Below are 26,043 nucleotides of genomic sequence, written 5' to 3'. Positions count from 1 at the left end.
TACCGGAAAGAACAAGCTGCTCGTTTTTGTCCCTGTTGCAAAAGAGCTGTAACATATCACAGTGCCTGCTGGGCTTCTGAGCACTTACGTAAAGTATCGGGATCTTTTGGGGCGGAAAAGGGATGGAAGGGGGGAGAAGAAATGAATGAAAAGGGTGTAACTATCACCTAAGGAGGCTCGGAGTGAGTGACCGCTGTGGGATGCTCCAGTGTGTGTCTGCACTGCCCTGACAGCTGCTGGGACAGGACTGAGCTTGTGGTGCAGCTCCAGCACATCCCCTGGGCCCCCAGATGTATCTGGTGGAGTTGCTCTGCAGGAGGCAGCTGTGCTATCAGGCAGACTTGGAGAAGCATTTCGGGGGACAGCTGTTCAGGTAGAAAAAAGGCAGGATGGCTGAAACCACCCTGTTTACAAACCCAGCCCTGCATCTCATCAGCTGCTGAGGGATCACAGACAGCTGTGTAAAACTCTTTTCAGCACATGGAGCAGAGAAAAACTCCTTGGCTGTCATAAAGGAAGATAATATAATGTGGATTGTTTTTTATATCGAGAGTGGGGATGATAATGGAAAATGGGTTGCTTTCTTAATTGTTACTGGCTACCTGGCAACGAGCTGTAGCGAGATGGTAAGATTGAAGGTCTGCGTGAGAGAAGAGTTAGCTGAAAGTCTCAGGTCTAAGCCAAGCTCCAGTGGTGTTTTGCTGCTTGTGAATTTCTGCTTACTCTCTTTCCCACCCAGTGCAAACCACCATGGAAGAGTCATTTTTGTCTCAGCTGGTTTTCTTTGTCACCCTGATTTTTTGCTGCACTTAGATGATGCGTTTTAAAGGATGGAAATAGAAGGGGCTTTTCTGGATGTAAAACCTGAAATCTGCTTGTTTCTTCCTTTTTGGTGACTTCAATATTACTACCAGTATAATTGATTTGTACAATATCATAGTGGTATGTTCAACTATTTCTATAATCTCTAAATTGCTAAAATCCACATTCATTTTGTTTAACAAGATTATAGGAACAGCTTCACACTGTTCTACAAGACAGAGAGATGCTGAGGAAACACTGTGAAATTTCAGTATTTGTATATGAGGACATGTTAGGCTTTGTCTCTGCCTGGCAGTGAGGCCTGTGAGCATGGTGTTTTGATGGTGTGGAAGAAAACACAGGCTTCTGTGCTGAAATGAACAAAGCTGTACTCACAAGCAAGCACAGGTGACTAATGCTGACCTTAAAGGCAAGAACAAATGTGTTGGGTTACAGAAAATCCACATAACATCCTGATGTCTAAGCTACATCTCAAGTGTTTCCAATTTGTATCTTATATTATTTCAGAACAAAATAAAAGAAACAAACAAAACTTAATATATTATAATGCTGGTGTACCTAATAATTACCCAGAAGCCTGTTATATGAACTGTGTCTTCTTTTGTAACTCTAAACTAAAACCTTGCTCAAAATCTATCTCAAAACCAAAATATGTTGTTTAATATTGTCTGGGCTCTTACATTTTAAGTTGTGATAGGTTTTTCAGGTTTTATGGTTTTCTGACCATAAAATTGCCCTATGAATGAATTTGAAAAAATGCAAATAAAAAGACCAATTGAATCTTTACTTAGTATCCCTCAATAGATTAAAAATACAAGATAGATAACGTTAAAAATAATGATATGAGTAAGCTGAAGTGGTGGTGAGAAGGTTCAGAAACCAGAAGAGATCTAAGTCCTTTTTCATGGGTGGAGATCAGAGAACCTGCTTGGTTCCAGGCAGAAAACCAGTCCCTCTCTCGGAAACCCCCAGACCCCAAAACCTGTGTTGCTGTGTGGCTGAAGGTGCCTTGGGTCGCCAAAAGCTGGTGCGTGCATGACACAATTGTAGGTTTTTTTGTTGTTTGTTTGTTTGTTTTCTTCCCTGACACAGGCTTTCTGTGCCAGCGTTGATCAGCTGCACATATCCGAACAGAAACCTTTGCTTTGCACTATTTTCCCAGTCTGCTCACTCTTTCTTGGCGGCTGTCGCTCTTAGGCAAGGCCACGGCAGAATTAAAAACAACGCGAGCTAAGGCCAGGCTGACATTGAGCCTTGGCTGACCCGGGATTTTGGCGTCCTGCCGCCGTGCTGGGTGTCCCGGGGGAAGGCTTGGTGTGGCGGGCACTCGATGGCAGCGGGGCCAGGACAGCGAGCACAGAAACACCCCGGGTGGAGGGAGGATGGCCTCCTCAGGGATTGCTGGAAGAGCCTGCGATGGGGAATCTGTGCGAGGTGAGCGCCGGTGTTTCCCGTGTCCCGCTGTCTGCGCAGGCTGCCCAGGCACAGCAAGCTCCGGGACAGCATCCTCTCATTTTTTAAATTTACACCGAAGTACTGGAGCAAGTCCAGAGGAGCGTAGCAAAGCTGGTGATGGGTTTGCCGCACAAGTCCTGTGAGGAGGGGCTGAGGGAGCTGGGGGTGTTTATCCTGGAGAAAAGGAGGCTCAGGGGAGACCTTGTCACTCTCCACAGCTGCCTGGAAGGAGGCTGTGGCCAGGTGGCGTTGGTCCCTTCAGCCAGGCAATCAGTGACAGGACAAGAGCAAAACCTCCAAGCCATTAGGTTTAGGTTGGCCATCAGAAGGACCTTCTTCACAGAAAGGGTGATTAGACATTGGAATGGGCTGCCCAGGGAAGTGGTGGAGGCACTGGCCCTGGCGATGTTTAAAGAAAGACTGAGCATGGCTCTTAGTGCTATAGTCTGTTGAAATGGTGATGTTGGGTTATATTCTGAACTTGATGACCTCAGAGATCTTTTCCAGCCTAATTGATTCTGTGATTTTCTCACAGGAGCATGCTGTTGTCATGAAAGGAAAGCTGTACCCAGGGTTCCCTTTCCCAGTGTGCAGACAGCTTAGGGCAGCAGGCTGTGCAGACAGCTGACACTGAGTAGGGTGAAAGGAAAGAGGAAAAAACTGGTCTTATCCCTAGCCAAGGAGTGTTTTTGGCAGACTAGCCTTATTTTCTTGTGATGTGGAACACACAGGAATGGTTTTAAGTTCCATGGGACTGCAAGAGGCCACAGGGTCTTTACCAGCACGTTCACATCTGGAAAAGTTATCAATACTGCCAGAAGGGCAGGAGAGCTCAAACAGGCCTCTCCTTTTCTTCCTTCTGCTTCTGCTTTACCTAACTATTGTGCAGCTCCTGCAGACCCAGCCATGAGTGCAGAGCAGTCCAGAGGCCTGGATTTGGTGTGGATTTGCTCTCATGGGAGGAGGAGCTTGCCTTGCGTGGTTGTTTCTTCTCAAATGCCTAAGGCTTCATTAATTGACAAAGGAACACCACCCAGGGGACACCCACACTCTGGGTGTGGGTGAGATCGACTGGGCCTTTCAGAGTGCAAATCAAACTTCCACTGCTCTGGAGGAGAGACGGTTCTAGGGGAGGCTGTTTCCCTCCGTCAGCAACAGAGGGAGCTGAGGGAACGCCGAATGAGCTTTGAGAGTGCTGGCTCCGGCTTCCAGCAGTGCTGGGGGAAAGTGGGGAAGGGTTGGCATGCTGCGTGTCCACAAAGGGCTTCCTGGAAGATGTAGGGAACTTCACACGGTTGACTTCTTGGTTAAGAACTGAAATATTTAGAAAACGAACAAAAGATGCTCCTAAGTGCTCTGGATAAGTTCCTATGTTATGGTCAGAAAGTCTAATTCTCTTTTCTACTAAGGAGAATAACAGAGCTTTTCACTAATGCATGCTCAGGTCTAGGAAACTCTGTCTCTAAAACAGTCTGAAGTCTTCCCGTCTCCTAGAACAGAAAGTTCTGCATGCTGCCTCTACAAGCACTGGTGAAAGCCTGTGTGGTCCTGGGAAATCAGAGGTTAATTTTCTAACAAGCAGGATTTTCTGCAACTAGTCAATAAACCTAAGCCCAAACATGAGCTGCAGTAGTAAACAAGCACTCTTTACAAAGGGAATGATCAATCTGATTTTGTTTGACATCTCTTTTAGGATAAGATGAATAGTGCTGTAGAAATATCTCTTTTTCTCACTGACAGAAGGAAAGTAAGGTGACTGCTCCAAATGTCAGTATCTGAGCTGCCCAACTTAGTGTGCAGATCTGCTTTCTGAGTACTGCTTTTACACAATCAGTGCTCTTCTAAAAAGTGCTTGACATATATTCCAATGCACATTTTTAAAAGGAATTTTTTCCATTCAAACTGTTTTTACAGTAACAGCTCAGATGCCTAAGAAATTCCCTATCATGAAAACTTCTCTACCTAGCAGTCATGCTGCAACAGGTTTGGAAGAAAGGAATAACAGGAGAGCTGAAACAGAGAAGTAATAGGTGAGTTATTCCATATTCAAAGGCACAGACAGGGTATTTGCTTTTCCAATGTGTTTTTTTACTTATCTTTGGCCTGGAATCAGTTCTGAGGATACTACCTTATTGACATGGATAACAATAACATGAGAAGGTCCATTTAGGAAATGTCTGCTGGAAAAAAAGTTAAGAGTAACTTTTTTGTCATTTATTTGATTCAGCTTTTCTTCTTTTTCCCTAGGCTATTATTCTGTAAGCTAAAATCAAAACTAAACCAATGAAGCCCCCAAGATGAGTTTGTTACCCCTGAGAGTAAGCATATATTGAAAGAAATGTGCATGAAGAACATGAATGACTCAGTTTTCCACTTGCTTTAACAAGCACTGTGTGTGAAGAAGATAATTGCTTCAGTTCTTCAGGATGTAGCTGTTGATTATGACACACAGACAGAATGAGGCGCTATGAAAAAATTACTAAAAAGTTACCAAAAAGTACCTTTCTCAGAATATTGTTGTGAAAATAGGTTGTCAGATTTTGATCAAGGTTGAAAGAACACAAGGAATCTGCTTAACATGTGAAACAAAGACTTCAGAACACTTCCTGTTTAAGTGTTATTTTCTATTGCTGTACATTTTATCAGTTTATTCTTTGTAGTGAACTCTGGCACACAATTTTTTTTCCCTTTTTTAGGCAGTATCCATGCCTTTTTGGACCATAAATCTATGCTTCAGCTACGCACCTTCATTAGTGAAGAAGTTTCTCTTCTGTACAAAATTGACTTCTTGTGTGAAACATTGGTACTTATGTTAGAAAATCTATTACCACAATATGACACTCAAAACCTCTTCTCTACTTTAATGCTATCTCCTTGTGACTGTTCAAATATTAAGATGGAACTTTTTAGTCAGTGGTTACAATTTCTCCTGTTCTTTCCTTCCTTGGATTGCACCAGTTCCAAAGTTGATATGAAGAGGTTAATAGCTTCTTTCACAAAATTACTCTTTTGACCATAACTATTGAGTGAACTTGCTTCAGAAAAGCATACCTACTATCCTTTTTTATAGCATTTTATAATCTTAATTCATATAATTGAGACATTTCTGTGAGGGTATTAAACTGAAGTTCTAAGAAAAGGAGGTGGTATCAGCATTGATGGACTAATTAGGGTTGTTGTCTGATGCTTTGTAATAGTGGTAATCTTGAACATCTCTGGATGTTGGTTAGAGACCATGCTTTTATATCATTCTGGGAAACCTGATTCTTGGGACAACCACATAATTTTCTTAATAAACAAACTAGTCTTTAAATCCTTCCTTTCAACAAAAACCAGTGTTTTCTTTCCTCTCTCTTCCATCCATCAACTGATTGGAAAGTCAGTAAGTTTTAGAACTCTTAAATAAACAACTCAATTGTTTTAATAGTCTTATGTCAATCTAGCCAACAGAGAAATTGAATGTAACTGCTCTTTTTTGATGAGATGATAAAGTCTTTTCATGAAGTAATGTACAGAAAACATTTTTCTCTTATAATGAAACATGTTTTAGAAGCTGAGTACGTGTTGTTTTGTTCAAATAGAGTAATAGAATTATTTGGGTTGGATGGGACATTATTTAAATCTAGTCCAAACCACCTGTAATGATGAGGGACATTTTCAACTTGATCAAGATGCTGAGAGCCATGTCCAGCTGGGCCTTTGATGTTTTTAGGGATGGGGCATCCACCACCTCTTCAGGCAACATGTTGCACTGCTTCACCACCCTCACCGTAAAAATCTCTTCCTTATACCTAGTGTCAATCTCCCCTCCTTTAATTTAAAACCATTACCTCTTGTCCCATCACAACACGCCCTGCTAAAAGGTCTGTACTTCTCTTTATCATCCCCCTGTAAGTATTGAAAGGCTACAATAAGGACTCCCCAGGGTCCCTCCTTCAGGCTGAGCAACCACATTTGTCTCAGCCTGTCCTCAGAGAGGAGTGCTCCAGCCCTCTGATCACTTTTGTGGGTCTGCTCTGAACCCACTCCAGCAGGTCTTTCCTGTGTTGACAGCCTCAGAGCTGGACACAGCATTCCAGGTGGGATCTCACCAGAGTGGAACACAGAAGCAGAATCACCTCCCTTAAATTGCTGGCCACACAGTTTTTGTGCAGCCCAGGATACAATTGGTTTTCTGGGCTGTAACTGCCCATTTCCAGCTCATGTCCAGCTTTTAATCCACCCATGCCCCCAGATCCTTCTGGGCAGGGCTGCTCTCAATCTGTTCATCTCCCAACCTGTGTTGATACTGGAGGTTGCCCTAAGCCATGAGCAGCACCTTGAACTTGGCTTTACTGAGCCTCATGAGGTTCATGTGGATTCTATGAAAACCTAGATTTATACTGTAACATACATGTAGAAATTTGAGGTGGAGCAAATATATTCAGAGTTCTAGATCCAGGACTACAGCCACTTCCTAAATTGTAATATGGGCATCTTTGTAATACATTATGGTGTGATCCAAAAAGTGAGTTCTTCCTAAAACCATTTGAAAGTCAGTCTTGGCTAAACCCATATGAAAATGTACTTATCTTCTCAAATACAGTAATAAATGACTATTTACTTTGTGCAGCCTGTTAGTATAAAGGAATGGGATCTGTTGAGAATAGTCTGTTGAAAATAGAATCTTCTCACATACCAGTGAGTGTGTGTGGTCTCTCTGTGGGACAGAATATTACTCCCTTGCATACACAATCAATTTTCCACAGAGATGTCTGCACTGATTTTAGAGGGACACATATCCAAGAAATGTGATTAGCTTTCTGCCAAGTTGTCAGTATAAATCTTACAGAAAATGCCTCTGAAAGCTGAAGGCCTGCTGTAGAACAGCTGGAATATATACAGGAGAAACACTTCTATTTTCCAGTTATGTTTTTCTAAGACCTTTCTTGTCATGATTGCAACAGGGTTTTGAAGAGGAGTAACACAGACTGTGCATGGAAGGGCAGATTTCACAGACATTGGACAGAAAGAGTTCACTAATCTTGAGTGGGTAATAAAAATATCCACTGCATTTTCACATTGCTAGATATAAATAATTACAGAACAAACAGAAAATTGGCATCAGAGCATTTATCTCAGTGATCATTGTGAAGAAATGCATATTCTTAGGAATTGATGATGATATACCTGTCTTACATGAGCTGATCTGAGTCTTTGAATCTCAGTTAGAGACCTAATGATTCAGATCTCTCTTTCTTTATTCTTGCTGTATCACCTCTTTCTTTCATACCCAAGGAAATGTTAATGTAATTTTCAAGATAATATTCCCCAGAATATAGAATATATTGTAGCTGTTTTCCACTTTATGTTGTAGCACTGGTTTAGGGAATGGGATCATGGAGTGGAGTGTCTGTGAGCCTGGTTTGAAGGTGGGCTCTGACATCCAGGGGGTGTCATGCTGTAATCAATGGCCCTGCAGTGTGTGCACCACAGAACTGCTCCTCCCTCGCAGACAGATTTATTGACAGCATCCAGGAAACGTCGCTGCAAGCTCATAGCACTAGTCCAAATGCCAATTCAGAAAAGGATAAGAGGTCACTAAGGTTTTACAGGTGACCCAGGCAGTAACTCCAGATGTACAGGTTTGGACCTTCTACTGCTAAGGTGGCCGTATTCAAACAGCTTTGTTAAAGTGTGTGTGATCATTAGCAGTGAAATCGTGTTTTATGGAAGGAAAAATACCTCAAGTCTCTCAGGTTAGAGCAATATGATTTTTGAACACAAAAAAAATTTTATATTCTGTATTTGGTATTCATTTCCCATCTCAGAGACAGGCTGTTTTGAGGCTTTTATGTAATGACTATTGAGTCCTTTGATGGGATTGGTGTTATCCATGGTATTTAAATATGTTTTTCAACTGACTTCTTAACTCAGTCATATTTTCACTTCAGCTTAGCTTCCGATGGTCCCCAAGGTTGGACATAGCATTGCAGAAAGTGTTGATGTGAAGGTCTTGGAAAATACTAGTTGTATCTGGAAAGGTATGTTCCAATTTTCAGGCACACCGAGCAATAAGATGCTACAGTCTACAGCTACACTGGAAAAGCAAGTGCATCTACCTCTCCCAGTAAGAGTTAGAGAATAATACAAAGAGGCTGAGAGCTACCTGCCCACAGCTATTTCTAGGGTTCTCACAACCTCTGAACACATAGTATTTCAGGTTTTTCAGTGTGGTTAACTCCTAGCATTTTACCTTTCTCTGCTTTGGTCCCCATATGATACACTGGTGGTCCTAAAACATTAATTTCCTGTCAGCTGTTCTGTTTCAGAACCCTACAAGCGGCATAGGGCTGTGCTGTGGAAGGGGCAGGGGATATATGTTATATGGACAGTTGAGTACATGAGATCAGGGCATGCAGAGATAGTGGAGTTTTGCTGCTCTGGCCTGTAGGGAAAGGTCAAACTTTCCCTAGCACTGTTGCTGGTTTCATCTGTGGGGGAGTTGATTAATTTACTACATAAAATATCCTATGAATGACTGGGCATTAGGGATTGTGAATGATCAAGTGATTTGAAAACAGGGGGAACCTGAACAGAAATTATACAGGCATTCCCGTACTTATTTGAGTGTGATAGAGTTCATTACATATCTGACTAATATTTGGTATTTTCTGTCTTGGACAGATTATTTGTTTTGGTGCTCTGGCTATTTCTCTTTATGAATCTGGATTTCATCCCATGTAGAAGAAATTGGGGTTTATGTGATAGATATTTATTTTCTTTCACAGCTTTCCTCAGTGCAAATAAGCCTCATTTCAGAGCAACAGTATAGGGATAAATCCCAGTGTTTTTTTCCCTTGATGAAAATTGAATGTAGGCTTTAAGAATACCAAGTTTGATGCCACCCACCTACTTGTTAATTGAGTAGTTTGATGGGACAATACTACTTATTGCTTGAAATTGAAAGGGTAACCAGTATGAGTTGGGTTAGATGAATTACTCACAAGAACAGAAAATCCTGAAGTGAGTTAGAGATGATTTAATCTGTTACTGCCTCATTGGGTATTAACAGCTACCATCATTAAAGAAGAAAATTATATACAGAGTTTCAGAAATGTTACTATTAATTGACTATTACAATTAGAGTGCCCTAAATTTCTTGAATTATTTTACTTGGTGGGATTCAGAAAGACTTTGAAAATTTTTCAAAAGTAATAAAATATCTAGATATTAGAAATACATTTTTTTCTGTAGAAGTTTTGTTTCATTAATGTTTGACCATTTTAGGGTTAGAATGCAGTGTTACAAATCCCATTGTGCAGATCTGAGGTAATTCCTGCAAACCTTCTTAATTAATTCCACAAAATTTTAGACACAGAAGAAAATTGCTGTAATCTGCTTGCTCATCTTTAGAAAGAAGGAATACTACAGCTGACAGGAGAAATATTTTCTGTCTGTCCAATTGAATTTTTGAACAGGGGATAAGGTTAAGGATAGAGTATGGAAGGGTTTTATAAGTTTTCCAGAACTGTCATCAAAATTTTATGCAGGATGTGTATGTGTATATTTATAGAGTACATATACTTTATCAGTGTTGAACCAGCGAGGTTAGTTGTAGAGATAAATATCATAATCTGCCCTTGAAACTTTTAAGACTCATTGCAATTACTACTCTCTGGGGAATAATTTGAAAAAGGAAATTAAAACACAGAGAAGATTGCAAAAATGTGGGTCTTTGGCATTTTGCTTTATACACTACAGCAATATAATTTCTTGTACATGAGAATCTAGCACTAAATCATTCAAAGCACTAATAATCTGGATCTTTTCATAGTGCTGAGGAGTCTTTGCAGCCTAATGTGGACAGTGACCACAAAAGATGACTCTTCTTTCTCACAACTGTATTGGCTTTTGTTTCTCATTACTGTGCTGTCATGAGCTTAGTGTGGTGTGATCGAAGAGCGTTTGTTTTAGAAACCTTTTCCTGTGGTTAGGTGTTGGGGGGGCAGACATTTGTGGGGAAATAAACTACACAGAGAGTAAAAGAATGAATTACTGTATAAGGGGGTTTTGGAGCAGGAGAGCACACAGGAACAATTCTGCTACTAGCAAATTCTGACAAAAACAAAGGCAAAAAAAGAGAAAACCACCTTATTTTATATTAATCATTAAACAAAATATAGTGGAGCCTATTCTCAGTTCCACCTGACTGCATGCATGGAGGTTTCAAAAAGCTGGTGAAATGTGGCTTCTACCTAGTCTAGTGTGTCTCGTGTTTTGAGCCTACCCAGGACAAATTAGGCCCTTCAAGCCTCCTCTGAACTGTGTGGTGGCAAATATAATGAGAATGTGAAAAGCTTAGGCCTTAGAGAAAAACGGTGGTGTTTTGCGCTATTGATTTGTGTGTGATGAAGCTTCAAATACAGGATGTCAAGAGGGGACCCAAAATGAGCTTAGGAGTGTTACCACTACCCACACCTTTGGAACAAGAAGTGAGGCTTTATACTACTGGCTGGTGCAATGATTACTCTAAGTTAATTCCTCCAATGTGTTGTTTTTTCACACACTGAATTATTCTGTGTGTTTCAAGAAAGATGGTGATATGTCCCCTTCACATAAATGCTGCAGGACAAAACTCTCATATAGTTTCCTTCAGCTGTATCTCAATACAACTTTCAAATCAAATAGATCTGCCTCCACTTAAAAGTAAGTTAAATGTCTCAGCAATCAGCCTTGGCTGTCTAGTAGCCAGTAACCACAGCAGCAGTTTCACTGGGTGGACTTTGAAATATCTTTTTTTGGAAGACAGCAATGACATAGTTTGTGATTTGGATGACACCTTCTATATTCTCACTTATGTCTTTTTGGAGAGGAGGCAAAAATTAAACATTTAAAAGTTACACACGAATACATACAAATGTCAGGTCTGAATCTGAGCACTTCATAAGATCTAACAAACTATTTATGTGTATGTGTTTATAATTGTCCCTGGGAAGATTTTTTCAACATACCTTTGCAAGTGTTCATTTACATCCATGAACAGGATAGAGTTTTGTTGCTATGATATACACTGATAATGCACAAGGTACATCCCAAGACTGACAACAATAACAACAGTGGTCTATGGAAATGATTTCTGCTGCCACAGTCAGGTCTATAATTAAACAGGCTGATGGATTCAGCTGTTCTCCAGAGAAATTTCAGTTACCAAAAAAAGATGCCAGACCTTGGATTATGGCAGCACATTCTTTGTCTCAAGGGTCATGCATGGTTTGGTATTAAATGTTGTACACCATCTGCTGCTGACCTACATGACATAACAGGGTGTTCTGAAGCTAATTATTATAGTGACTTGTTTTACAAGTGCAATGTGCCCAGCATCAAGGACAATGGAAGCAGTACTCCCATCATACATTTACTGAGCAAGCCCTGAAGATGAGGAGCAGAGTTTCCTTAATAACTTTTTGCATTTCCCCCTACCATCTGCAGGGGAAATGTTATCACTAACTCAAAGAGGATGGATAAACTGTACCATATAGACTCTGTCCTATGTCTTTCTCAGTCACAAGAATCACCTTGGAACAAGGTTGTTTTTGGGTCTGTATTTGTTGGAGAAGGAGCCTCATTTCTGGTGGAAGAAATTGGGGTGGGTGATGTGCCAATGTAAAATCCTGGGTGCGAGATTAAAAATTCTTGTGGGTAAAATGTAACTCAGATGCTGCTGTGCAAACATACACATCTGAGGAAATTAGACTTACAAAGACCTGGGCTTGTCAGAGGTATTCTCCTCCATGTAAGTGGAATGCTTGCCAGGAAAGTTTTCATACAAGAACTCTCTAGATGCTTTTCCATGGTATCTCTCCCCCAAACCATGCTGCCCCTTACCCCGGCTTATTATCTACTTTTTTCTTGCAGAAAGAAAACGTACTAGTTTTTTGCAGTAATATTTAGTAGCTTTCTTCTAGAGCTAAACATGCTGGGCTGGAGCCTTGAGAATCTCATTGCTGTCACTGTAGGACCTGCTGCACACATCTGGAATGGACTCTTGATTTGAAAGCTGTTGAAGGCATTGATTTGAATTCCAGCTCCAACACATTTCATATCTGGCTTGGATAAAAAAGGAATATGCCTTGCAGTTTGGATCAGTGATGGAGAAGTGCAAGTACTAGACACCTGCTGCACACATCTGGAATGGACTCTTGATTTGAAAGCTGTTGAAGGCATTGATTTGAATTCCAGCTCCAACACATTTCATATCTGGCTTGGATAAAAAAGGAATATGCCTTGCAGTTTGGATCAGTGATGGAGAAGAAAACTTACTTTTTTTCAGTCTTTCTCCATTTTTAACTAAAGTGGCTACCAAAACATTTGATACTGATTTCTTTTTAGCAGAAACAAATGGGAAAGGCAAACTAGACTACAGAAGAACTCTGCTGAAAACATATGTAGCACTTCCCAGTATCATATTCTACCTTACTGAGCATCCAGACTTAGTGACATCCAGAATTAGCTGCATGTATTGGAACTCCTAAAACAAAAAAAGCTGATGACTGGATTAATGATTCAGTTTTCTAGTGACAATCAGATTATTTTTCCATCAGTAAGAGGAAATCTCATTAAATTATTTTGTTCAGCACAGACCATGTTTTTCTTGTATGTCTTTTGCTAAGATCACTTTAGCAATCAACGTCTTTACAGTTAAATTCAAAACACTCTTTAAGTTCACATTTGAGAATTTGACTTCAGTCTGATTATGCACATGTATCTGTACCTATTGTTATGTGACACTACTACTAACAAGAGGATTTTGTGTGACTATAGCTGATATGCTAGATAAGAACTGGCCCTACCTGCTTCAGTCCTGAGTCAGCAATCTGAAGGTACTGGAGTACAGTGCTTCCATGTATGAACTCTAAAGACTGACATGTAAATAAATAGCTTTAAACTCACAGGGATGTGCCCCTTCAATTCAGTCTGACTTCTGCATCACTGATAAAGATATTGAAATTTGGAAATACTCATTGTCTTACTTGTGAAAGAAATGAGCTTGAAATTTTCCTTATGTCAGTTCAGAACTGGGGAGTGGCCAAATTGTAAACAAATGAAGGGAACAAAATTTTCTTTCTTCCTTCTGTCAAATTTTTGTTTCTTGTTTGTTTTGGATTGGCAGTTGTGGAACATTGAAACCAGAAAGAGGCTGAGAAACATGTTTGGCCACCTGTCTGTAATTGGAGCTGGAATCATTGTATTCTGAGCAGGTGAGTAGTGAAGTCTATTTCCAGAAAGAGCCTTGCTGCTTTTACTCAGGCAAATGACCCATACATTTTAGCTGATTTTCTTGGCTTTGTTCAATTGTAATTTACCTCTTCTCCCATCTCTCACCCACCTCAGAAATCATTAGTAGATTTATGGTACAACAGGAAAGCAGCCAAAGAGGATTTAACCTGTTTCTGCAGTCTCTTTCTTACTTTCCTTCCAAAAAACTGTCACCACTTGCAGAATTTCACTATGCCTTGGAGACTGTGACTGGTTTTGTGCAAAGCTTGAGTTTGAAATAGTTTTTTCTCCAGTGGGTCTGAATTTTCGATATAATGGCCTGCCCTGAGCTGGGGAGCAGCTGTAACTTCGATGGCCCCACCACTGATATGAAGACTCCATCTGCCTTTCCAAACACACAGCAAAGCACAGCTGTTAGAAGTTGCACACATCTCTAGCTGTGTATCTGCAAGGAAAGGCCAGCTCATTGCTATCTACAACCCAAGAATGGATGGATTGGTTGACCTTTGCATTGTCAAGGGTGTATTCTTTAGCAGCAGGTGAATATTTTGCATTTAGGGATCATTTCAGTATGTGGGCTCAGATGACAAAGATCAGATGTACTCTTGTGGGTTTTTTTAATCCCACTTTCTGTTTCAGATCTTTGACTCACACATGAAGGGGTTGAGGAGAGACTTGTGCATGATGAATGCTTCTGTGATTTTAAAATCATATGTTAGTGTTCTGTTTTACTTAAATGGAATGATAATAGCAAGGGTAGGCTGACTTCATTAACTCACAATGAAACTAGTATCTCTTGATAAGAGCAGCAGTGGTAGTTTTATTTTTGGCTTCACAAGATGCTCTGGTTGTGGTTCTATGAGGTCTGCAAGGTGGAGGTACAAGGAGGTACAGACACACCAGCTGAACAAACAGTTAATAAACTGCAGTTACAACTATACTGTGTGGGTTAGGTTACAAGGATGCAGGTGTAACATCCTGCCAGTACCAAGTGGCATAACCTCACTGCAGTAAGAAATAGTTTTGGTTCACATTTCCTCTTGGCCAAAGCAGTGAAAAAAACAGGAACTTCAGAGCAGAAATTGATGATAAAATTCAGTGTGAACCTGTGAAATACAGTTATGGTTGACGTATTAAGTTAGGTAACATTGATTTCTTTTTCCAGGTTTGAAATGAACCAGATAATTGTAATATTAGGGCAGAGTTAAAATTGCATGAGGACTAGAAAAAAAAATACATGGAGTTAATATTAATTGTTACTAAAATTAGAGCAGCATTCTTACACTAAATTTCGCTGTGGAAGTTTCCAAAATATCAATTGACTTTGGGATTACATTGTAATAGTTGTGCTTAAAAATAGTCCAACAGCACATCATCATGAGTCTGTAAATAAATTTCAATACCATAAAGTCCATTACACAAGCACAACACAACTACATTTCTTGCAGTAAGTCAGGTTTGTGTGTGCATTTTTAGTGCTTCCAAGTAATTCAACATGTATCTGAAAAATCTTTAAGAGCCATTGTGGGAAAGTCTCCAGTTACTAACCCGTACTAATATAATTAAAATCCTCAAATAAATCGATTGCAATTAATGTCAGATACCTGTTTCTCAGATACCCAGAAGGATTGTATTGAATTTGTTGATTTTATTTCAGTGTCATACTAGTTTGAAGTGTGAATTTCAGCAGGAATCTCTTCTGATTTCTCACAGGATTAATGTACGTCATATCCATAAAACATGGTAAAATGTATTGCAAGGTATTTTTGGTATTTTCAGTCCAACTCCCACATTAATGTGCAAAAGCCATATCTAGGAGCTAAACTTTAACAGTAGCAGTGCTTCCAGGCAGGGTATTCCTTCCTGCCTGTGGTAGACTGATACTAGAAGAGTGTATCAGACTGATGGTATTGTAGAACGGTGAATCCATTTCCTAGCAAGCACCTGGTCCAGCAGTGTCAAGCTGCACAGATTTTCCTAGGGCCTTGGAGTGGGAGGCAGGAGCAAGGCAAGGGAAGGGACAGAATCAAAGAATACACGGTAACTTTCCTGAAAGCCCTTTAGCAGTACAATGTAGTTTTACACTGCCTCTCTGCTGGGCGTGGAGTCCTACCTGGCTTTGGCAAAAATCACCTTGTGGAAGGATTTTTCATGAAGAGCAGGAAATAGTTTGCATTAAATGGCTCAGCAGTCAAACAGAGTGTAGATTAGTGGCACAGACTGTGTTCATGGAAAAGAAACTTGAGAGACAACAGGAATTCTGTCCAGCTGAAATGGCACAGCTGCTTGGCTCCTTCCTGCTGCCAGTCACCTCTGCAGTCAGGGTGTGCTTTGATACTTGTTCTGTCTTTCCTCTCACTGAAATGCTGTTGTTCTGCTGACACGTTTCGCTCTGATGTGGTTTGCTTCTGAAGAAGCATTGGTGTGATGAAGTTGCTTTTCATGCTCCATTAGCAATAAACCCGTGCTGTCTTTTCCCGCTCTCTACTGGGATTTGTCCATCACCGTGATGTTCAGATTGCTCAGCACCATGTTGGGATTCTTTGTCAAAACAAACAAAACATTTGCAGCCTGAAATTGTCACTAGCCAACCTGTTTGCTGGCATTTTGGTCTAGAGGTGGTATATTGAATATTTGGCCTAGCAACCCTGGGGTGGAATTGCAGTCACAGGCACTGAAAATCATACTTCCCTTCTTAGCAGTTAAGGTATATGTAAAAGGCATATTGCTCAGGCAATTTTTCAAATTATCTTACTGATGTCTGTTAGTTTCTTCTGTCTGTGATGCCATTAACTTTAAAACCAGTTCTCTTCATAGATAAGCTTGCTAGAGCTTTGATATACTGGATTAGTAGGCCTTTGGAAATATATTGTCAAACAGAAATAATGTTTATCACATTTTCTTCTATCTATGTACCTTCACAGAAAAGTTTGGTGGTGTAATACTTGCAAGTTTACAAACAAGATATTTTGATTTTTGGAGTTTGGAAAACTACTTCTGTTGTAATTAATTTGATGTATGAGGTTCTTTTTGCCCTCCTGACCATATTTTCATGTCATTGTTGGTGATAAATAATCTGAAGAAGGAAATTTTAAATGAAGTGATTTAAGATTCTTTATGTAGTCCCTGTCTGTGTGGGAGATAGGTCAGGTAATAGTAATAAGAGGCAGGAGAGACCAGTATTTGCAAGCTGTTTGTTCTCCCAAAAGTATCTGAGGCTGGACTTTAGTGCTGGTGTTAAAGGGTTGGGGAAATTTATTGAAACATGTGGAACTGAGCTCTGAGAAGCTTTTCTTCAGGTAGATTCTGGGCCTTAGGCATATCCTGGACATACCCTGGGAGAAATCAGGTCTCTTGTAAGCCCTGTAGGCCACTTTGCTTAGACTTCTGTGATGGCTTGGCTTAGGCAGTAAGACTCTGTCCTGCTTGGTTCTTCTGGTACTGACTTGTGAGTCCGTGGCCTCTGAAAGGCAAGCAGAGAAGCTAGAGTTTTATGAGGGTATGTAGGACAGTGTAGGCTGTGAAACAAGGGCAAGGGAAGCAGCATTTGGAATTTTGGGATTCTACACTGCCCTGAGTGTACATTCTGGGTACTTCTTGTAGTTCATTTTAATAGCTAGACTCCAAGCTAAAATGTCTAGGTTCTTCCTTCTAACCTCCTAATCTATTCTGGCATCTGTTTTCTTTTTATTTTTTAGGCCATGACCTGGTGTCCTTGGCAGTCAAAAGTCCTTGCTACAGGAGGTGGAATGAAAGATGGGATTTTGCGTGTCTGGCACATGAATTGTGAGAAAATCATCCAAAGTGCAATTACAGATTCACAGGTGAAATGATGAAATGTCTGCATACTTAGGCTATGCTCTTTTTGTATAGCTGTGCTCATTTGGCAAACTCCCACTGACTTTGAGGGTGGTTCTGCAGTGAGAGGAACAGCAAGGTTTTCTCTGGATGTGCAATTGTGCTGTGTTCAGCACCACCGTGTGTGATTGACTCAGAAGCAGTTTGTTGTTTCTCCTTCACCACTTCTGTCTCCATGCAGAAGTGATTGAAGAGGAGATAGTCTTGAAGCCAGACACTTTTCATCATCTTTCTTTGCTGGCAATAATAACTTTGGCCAAAATTCTAAATGTGGAGAGAATGCTAAAGGGGAAGAAAAATTCCCAGAGCATTGGGATGAGGAGAGGTGTAGGAGTCAGAGGGAAAACATCTGTTTCTGGAGTTTGAATATTAGGAGACAGAGGAACAGGTTCTCAGCTATAGTAAAGCAGCATAACTTGGTTTGCTGGAGCTACTACAATGTAGCTGAGGATGTGTTTTGGGGGCTTTTTATATTAATAGGTTGTTGCCATGTTTAGATAGGACAATGAAACAACCGTATTTTGAAGAGTTGAAAACAATTAAATGGCCCTTCTAAATAAATAAATACTCTGCAATTTCAAATCTCTGAATAATGTATGTTAAGCCCTTCTGTAAACTAAAGCAGAATTTTGAATTGCATTAGATTTCTTCCTTGCTCTGGTTACCCAGTGAACTGACAATGGGACAAGACCTTCCTGCAAACCAGATGAAAATATGGAAGTATCCCATGCTTGTCAATTCATTAGAACTCTATAGCAAGTACCTCTGCTATTTATCAGCCAAATCAGTCTGGTTTTGCAAGTGCATACCTTATGTAAAAGAAGCAGTAAAAAGCAGTCACCTACACATTTGTGTTCATGCACACAATCCTGATTTGTGGGATTGTAAAGGCTGACTTAATAAGACTGTGGTATAAATTACTTCTGGGAAATTCCTTGTTTTTAGTGCTGGGATTCTGTTCTATAATTCCTAAGGCCGTGCCAGGTGCAGGATGTGTATTGCCACTTCTTTCTAAGGCTGACTAGGCCAGGGTTGAATGTGTTAATGTCAGGTGGCTTCCAGTGCGTTCTGGCCGATGACCTTCTGGACAACACAAACCAAATGTGATTGCTTTTGCATCTCATGATGCAAGGATACTGAACCAGCTTTCAAATGATGTCCAAACCAAACCTCCATGTGTTATTTAGACATGTCTTTGTTTTAATGAAGGATTTTGCTGTGAAGAAATGTGGTGCAGAGTGTTTTCCTTGCACCCTGCCAGAGAAAGTGGGGTTTCCTTATAGCTCTGTATGGTTCTATGGTGCTGTAGGGCTACACTATATGCAGAGGTTGTTTCTTGCTATTAAGCCTCTTTGTCTCTGGTGTTACTCATGAACAGAAAAGACCAGATCATTGCTACACAGACATATTCCTGCTTATGAAGACTCCTAATAACTTACTGTAAGAAATTAAATAGTGGAAAAAATTGTGGATGAATCAAAATATGATCAGAATAAATGCTGTGATGATGATTGCGACTTAGATGGTTCTAAGTCAGCCTCAGACACTTTTAACCACGTAAGTTTTACACCCACAGAAATGATCTGACAAACTGTAACTGAATTTCATTTCATGAGCATCTTGCAAATGCTGAAGACCCCAGCTAAGAATGAAGACCTAGCAGCACCAGTTGAGCACTTTAGTAATTAAGGGTGACTGTCACTGAGCATATTCAGAAGAGAATGACAACTGAAAGATAGTAACCTTTTTATAGCACAGGGTAAGTTTTTGAGATGATTCTGATAGAACTATTAGAGTAATTTACTAGAAAAGAAAAAAAAGAAAAAGAATAATTTTGGATGTAACCTCCACTCCTTAGGAAAGTTGTTGTAGATCAATGAGAACATACAGGCAAGAAAAATATGTAATTGCTTCGAAAATTTTACCTGACCTGAACATGGTATTGAAACAATTAAATAAACCTAGAAAACACCACTCAAAACCCATGCAAATGAATAATTTCAACTTGTCTGATTTCTCCCTAAGTCACAAAGCCCTCCACTGCTTTGTGACTTAAACTGTAATCAAATTTCAATCACTGTTGTGGATAGTTTTGGGTGCTCCAAAGATTACAACTCAACATCCTCCTTCAAAGTCATTACAGACACTGAACAGGAACAGCATAAAGAATTCATTGAGTACTAAAATCTCAGTCCTAAGTATGGAAGATTCTGTACATTTCAATAACTTAAGAAGGAGCAAAGCTAGAAAATTTATCTGCTGAAATAATTTAGTGGTGTTGAAATTCAAGTAAAAAAGTTTAGCAGGAACTCATGTAGCTCAGCACCAGGACAGCAGGTATTTGCACTTAGTCGTAGTGTTTCCAGAGAGCCACTCTATCAGCTTCACAATTTAAGGGCAGACTTTGCATTGGCAACAGTCCTGTGGGCCTTCATTAGGCACCACAGGGCTGTACAGTTCCTCACATGTTTGTCCTTATAGTATCTTCAGCTAGAGGAGTGCCATTCTCTTGTGTTTGTGGAGAACTTGGGTACAAGTGATGAGAGGACACAGGTCACTCACATTCTTTTTAGCTGGTCACACATGACTTCTTACTTTCATGCTTCCTTTTAGGATGTGGTTTATCTGATCTGCTTTAGAAACTATTACTCATAAGATTTTTTCTTTTGGGGGTTTAGGTTACCAGTGCAATTGTCAGTAACTCACCCAGCCAGGAAAGACAAAGTCCAGTAACTTCAAGGAAAAAAGCTTCCAGTTTCTCTTGCTGCCATGTGCCTGAAAACCTCACATGTTTTCCTGGCATTGGCATAACTCTAGAAGATACAGGAAGTCTATGGCAGAGCAATGAGGTAAATGCAACTCTCAAGAATCTCAATTTAGTTCCAGATTCTTTCTACCTTCAGTTCAAGTTTGGTGGCTGCTTGTGGGTGAGATTTTTGTACAACCACATTAATGAGTTTAGTACATTCTTTGTGCTGCTAGACTGGGTAGCTTTCTGCTTTCCATGTGTAGCGCCCAAGATTTACGACAACAGCATATAAACTCAAAACACAATTCCACTAAATGGCTTAGTGGAGTCACTGTTAAAAGATGTCTTTAGCAGTAATAACTGAGCAGCTGGAGACAGTATCTCATTATTGTTGGATCAGCTGCTGCAAACTGTCTGCAAGGCCTGTGCAGCCAGATGGGAAAGCTCAGCAGTGAGAGACATTACCAAACACAGATGAGACTGACATTGTGAATGCATGGAGAACAATAGTTCAGGTTCAATGTGTTCCTTTGGCAGAAATGTCTCCTCAAAGTGGTGCAGACAGTTAAAGCCTACTCCCTATTAAGAATATATTTCCTTCAGCTCCTTATTTATATCAAAACAGTCAATAGAGGATGATAGCTTCCCACATCCTATGCAGCATGTTTGCTGCAGTAAAGTGGAACAAGCCATTGTGTGGGTGGTGAAAATGACTGGCATAATCAGTGTAGAATTCTGATGTATCTCTCTTTTTCTTTTGTATATGTTTTATTTTCTAGGTCTCAAAGGGATAATCTTGCATATAACCCTGAGCTCAGATCAGAGTAAGTTCATTTTTGTTGCAGTGGGTGGGATGTCTTGTCTGTAAAAACAACATGGGTCTGGGGAGAGCATGCACAGCGACAAAGCTTTTTAATAACAGTTATTTAACCTCACTCTTGTAACTTTTTTCTTGAAAGCCAGTGATTAATGTATTCAGCTCACTAAATAATTCAAAATATGTGTCTTCCTTCCAATAAAAACATGGCAAAGGACAGTACAATTTATTTAAAAGAACAAATTTTCTTATCAGTCTATTATGTGAAATCTTAGTAGCTTGCCTTACCCTAAAGGAAAAATATCCTAATTCTGAAGAATAATGTAATGTATATTTCAATTGTGTTAGCAAACATGGAAAGAATCCAACCTGTGTAAAGCACCAACATAAAGTGTTAGGTCCTACTTTTATCTTGGATTCTTGCAATAAATTTTACATTGCCTTAGCATCTCCATTGGTAACCAGATAGTAATTAATGCATATTGCCTGGAATCATTCAAAGACTATGGTGAGCAGAGACCAGTCAAGGTGTCTGCCTTGTTCTGTGTATCACATAAATTGTTGTATGGAATCTGTCAAAATACTCCTACCGTTCTAGATTAAATATATAATTAATTAGAAATTATTTACAGGGAATTGTTTATTGTTTTCATCATGGTAATGATAACTAGCATAATTAGAAAAATGTCTTAACTAGATTTTTAATTGCTTCCTTTCCTTGAACCCACCAACTATATTTGACAGTGATTTAAATTACAAAAAATTGCATAATAATTCTATTATTATGCGTTGTTATGTAATAATCTAATTAAGAATTCAGATGGACATAGTCAAAGGAACATGCTATTTGGGACAAACACAACAGTTAGTTCTTTTCTTAAGGGTACCGGTTCAATTCTGGTTGCCAGCAAACAGTGCAGCTGTCCCTGTATTGTGGATTTTATTTAGTGCTCACAAGGAATAAAAGCCCTGGACTTTAACATACGTTTGCCTTGCAAGACTTGTAGAGTACCAACAGCTAAGTAAGGCTGTCAGGACTGGACCTCAGAAGCTGTTCAGATACAGAGCAGTAGTGCTATTCATTGTGTTCTGCCTACAAACACCTTCGGAGCTTTGCTTTCATTGTTAGGAATGATCAGAGGCAAGGGGTAAGGGTTCATTCTTGCATTTTATATTAAAAGCCCCCTGAGCACAGAAACTTGTATTGTTTGGATTCCTTTCTTTTATAGTTTTTTCACAACTGAAAGTTTATTTAGAATGTTTCTTGTAGCAGGGAAAGATTAGGATATTAGGGGACTAGAGCAGTGCCAGTCTGTGGAAAATTACACTGTGGACAAATGCATGAGAAGAGACAAACAGGGGCACAAGTTATCTCTGTAAATGAATGTGAAACCATCATGTCTTTAGTTCTCATGATTTTTAAAACCTCATCTTGTGCTGCTCACAAGTTATGTGGTCGTTAAAGAGCAGTGCCAGTCTGTGGAAAATTACACTGTGGACAAATGCATGAGAAGAGACAAACAGGGGCACAAGTTATCTCTGTAAATGAATGTGAAACCATCGTGTCTTTAGTTCTCATGATTTTTAAAACCTCATGCTCACAAGTTATGTGGTCGTTAAGTTTAGCTCTGGAAGGTTGAGACCACTCATCTGTTTTACCTAGTAAGAGATTGCAATAAACCTCCTACTCACCTACTGGGCTCTCGTGTCATCTCATGTGGTCTTTAAAGCAGGTTAGAAAATGGTAATATTGGTTGTCAATTGAGAAACTGCTACCAAGAAAATGATGTCTAAGTGTGGGAAATAGCTTATACTTTGTCTATCTTCTAATATGAACAAGTTTGTTTCTGGAGATTTTACCAACCAATTAGAATCTGATTTATATACTCAAAATGGTATTTTAAGTAATTTATAAGGTTTTAGAAATATTAAAAACATTTTTCCCCATTTTGAATGTTAAAAGAATGAGTAGAATTAGTCTCTTGCTTATGCACTTTTTTATTTGCCCAGAAATTCTCTCTTTCCTTTGGCAGCACCTAAATGATGTTTGTATAATTTATATCCAGTATAGAAGGAGATTCATGACACAAGATGGGAGGCTGTAGCATGGTAGAAAGCAGGTTAGAAAATGGTAATATTGGTTGTCAATTGAGAAACTGCTACCAAGAAAATGATGTCTAAGTGTGGGAAATAGCTTATACTTTGTCTATCTTCTAATATGAACAAGTTTGTTTCTGGAGATTTTACCAACCAATTAGAATCTGATTTATATACTCAAAATGGTATTTTAAGTAATTTATAAGGTTTTAGAAATATTAAAAACATTTTTCCCCATTTTGAATGTTAAAAGAATGAGTAGAATTAGTCTCTTACTCATGCACTTTTTTATTTGCCCAGAAATTCTCTCTTTCTTTGGCAGCACCTAAATGATATTTGTATAATTTATATCTAGGATAGGAGGAGATTCATGACACAAGATGGGAGGTTGTAGCATGGTAGGACTTGACCAATACTGAAACCATGCACATTTTGTTGGATGCTGAAGTGTCAAAATAAGAAAGTACATGTTTCTCAGCCTAAGAACTTCTCATATCTTAGTTACTTACTGCTCATTGTTGACTAATCAAGCTGTATTGCCCCAGATGTATTTAAGCACAATATCTAGAAGTGAGAGAAGCTACTGATTTCAAAAGTCCATAACTATGAGAGGACCTTGTTTTTGTGACCTGTATATCCATTATGTGACCATATCTGAGAAGACATCTAAGCGTGTGTTCTGGACTGTAACTAATTTGAAATGAAATTAAATGTGTACTGTAATGCTTTTTTTCTGAATGTTCAGAGTGTGAAGCTGCTGAAAGTTGACCATGTTCTTGCACAGCTGCCTCATTCTGCCAGTGCAGAGGTCTTAATGTACAAAGTCTTGGTCAAAATTTGAAATCCTGAATTCCTCTCAGTAGAATATGGCATTCTTTTAGCTCATTGCCAGTTACATGCCTGGTGTGTTGCTCAGGCCCACGATGAGACAGAAATCAGAAGGCATTTCCAAGAAGTAGACTTGTTCTTCACCTGTGGTCTATATGGATTGAAAGCTGAGTCTCTAGGGGTAGGCACAGAGGTTTAAGAAAAATTAAGTTGACAAAAATCAGATCTTCATCCCTACAATCCTGTCCAAGGTGGGGCACTGTACAACATATAGAATCCAAAAATAATTTTTGCCTGAAGAAAAACTTCATTGCTCATACAGTACATGTGTCTTTCTTCCTTGGTATATCAATATGACAAAACAATTGTCTATAATATAATGACTGGGGAATCCATTTGTTCCCACACTTAAAAGCACTAAGTCTAGCAGACATGCCCTGTTCTGCCCCTACATGATGTGACTTGATGCTACCTGCATATATGTTACATGAATTTGTGTGATGCAGTTTATACCTGTTACTTCCCTCCAATTATCTCATATAGCCAGACTGAGAAGCAAATAATGACATCGAATTATCATAGCATTTTTCATAGCTAGTGTGGGTTCTGTTCCATAGTGAACAGAAACATAGGTGAAACTCTATGGTGAATGGTCTCATACCATGCCTCTTGAGCAGAGAGCTCCCCATCTAGAGGAAAATGCAGCTCTCTCTTGCTACTTCTTTTTTCTACAAGTTTATGCTACTGGCAGTAGTGACAGAGGCTGAAATTTTGTTTTTACCATGTAAGTCCAACTCTACAGGCTTATTTTGCAGAATTCACTAAAAATATCTATGTAAAAAAAAGCCCCATTTTAAAATCTATTTTAGGGTAGGTCCTAAATGTCAGGGTGGAAGAGGAAGGCTGCACATTTTTCTGTAGCACATTTCTTCATGTATTAAAAACTTCTCCTTGGTCAGAACCTGTCCTTCCTGACCTCTAAGGTTCTCCAACACTTGGCTCAGAACCACCATCTGGAAAATGGAGAAATACTGAATTACAGGCCTTTAGAGGGGTTTTTCACTGACAAGGGTGCTGTTTGTGACTTTTGGGGAAAAAGAAAAATCATACCAAAGAGGAAGCAGTATGAAGAAATAATGCAACAGCAACATGAAAGAAAGGCAGTGAAAATATGAGCAAAGAAATGAAGTAAGACTATGTATGGGAAGAGCGAAATAGCCCTAGATGGGCTACAGGTTGATAAGGACATTTTTGTTTCCTGAAGGTTTTTAGAATTAGTTTTTGCCTAAGCAGGGGTTAGGTAGTTTGCAAGAATAAAAAAAGACTGAAATTTCTTATTTCCTGTGTGTTTAAACACAGAATCAAGTCACTACTTTTGGGTGTTGGCAGCAGTCAGTGGGTCAAGTTCTTCTCTCAGTTTCACTGATGCAATCTTATTTGTCTGAGAATCTTTTTTTCTGCTCCTGCTTTGCTTCTGTGTTTGTGCATCCCTTTGTGTGTACATATTGTATGTTCAGACCAAGAGTGAGAAAAAACATTTATAAATAAGAATAGGACTGTGGAAATTTCTGACTGTGTAATGTAACAAAGGGAAAAAAATTGTTTTTCATAATCAAACTTTCCAGTAGAGATCTCTATAGTTTAGGCCTTCTTTATCTTCACCCTTCCTTACTTCTCTGTGAGAAAACTACTGTCTCTTCTTAATGACATCAGGTAAGTGCAGTTGTGTAAAAAAGTTCTAGTTTGTGCTTTCTGATTGTGTTTGTAAGTAGTGCTTAATTGCTTAGAATGGATGGAGCAATAATTTTAAAATTAAAATCAATGAAAAATATCTCCACCCTTGAATGTTCCCTGCTTTCTCTTACCTAATGCTTACCTCCAAGTAAAAACCTCTTGAAGCAACACAAAATAAATCCAAGCCCTTCTTGAGGTGCTCATGGCATTGAAAATGCCCAAGTCTGTTAATACAGAAGCAGGCAGAAGCATTTTCCACAAGAGGTCTATTTGCTACTTGATGAATGCTTGTTGAAACATTTAAAAATTTCACTGTATGTCTGAAACAGCAGTACTGGCATCATAAAATTAAGAGTGCTTTATGTTATCAACAGCGCTGTACCATATTTGATATGGTCATGTAATTTCTCTGAAGCATGGGTTT

At 39.4% G+C, this 26,043-nt stretch overlaps 1 protein-coding gene across 1 annotated transcript; it reads left to right on the top strand.

Annotated features, from left to right (window-relative positions):
* On the top strand, positions 1-20,971 carry CDC20B (cell division cycle 20B; the record flags this gene model as incomplete). Its single annotated transcript, XM_039710016.1, is given in 13 exon segments — positions 1-88; positions 4,192-4,302; positions 4,974-5,080; positions 8,216-8,300; positions 10,686-10,728; positions 10,730-10,792; positions 12,214-12,421; positions 13,430-13,504; positions 15,991-16,131; positions 16,133-16,243; positions 17,235-17,360; positions 18,038-18,153; positions 20,923-20,971. Coding segments are annotated over 13 exon segments (1,323 nt in total), but the record flags the coding sequence as incomplete, so codon positions are not given.
* Positions 20,972-26,043: the final 5,072 nt, after the last annotated feature.

Source organism: Passer montanus, unplaced genomic scaffold, assembly GCF_014805655.1.
Source record: "Passer montanus isolate IOZ18808 unplaced genomic scaffold, ASM1480565v1 scaffold22, whole genome shotgun sequence".
Lineage (NCBI taxonomy): Eukaryota > Metazoa > Chordata > Aves > Passeriformes > Passeridae > Passer > Passer montanus.
The sequence above is the reverse complement of the archived record's forward strand: the minus strand, read 5'-3'. Positions and strand labels throughout refer to the sequence as shown.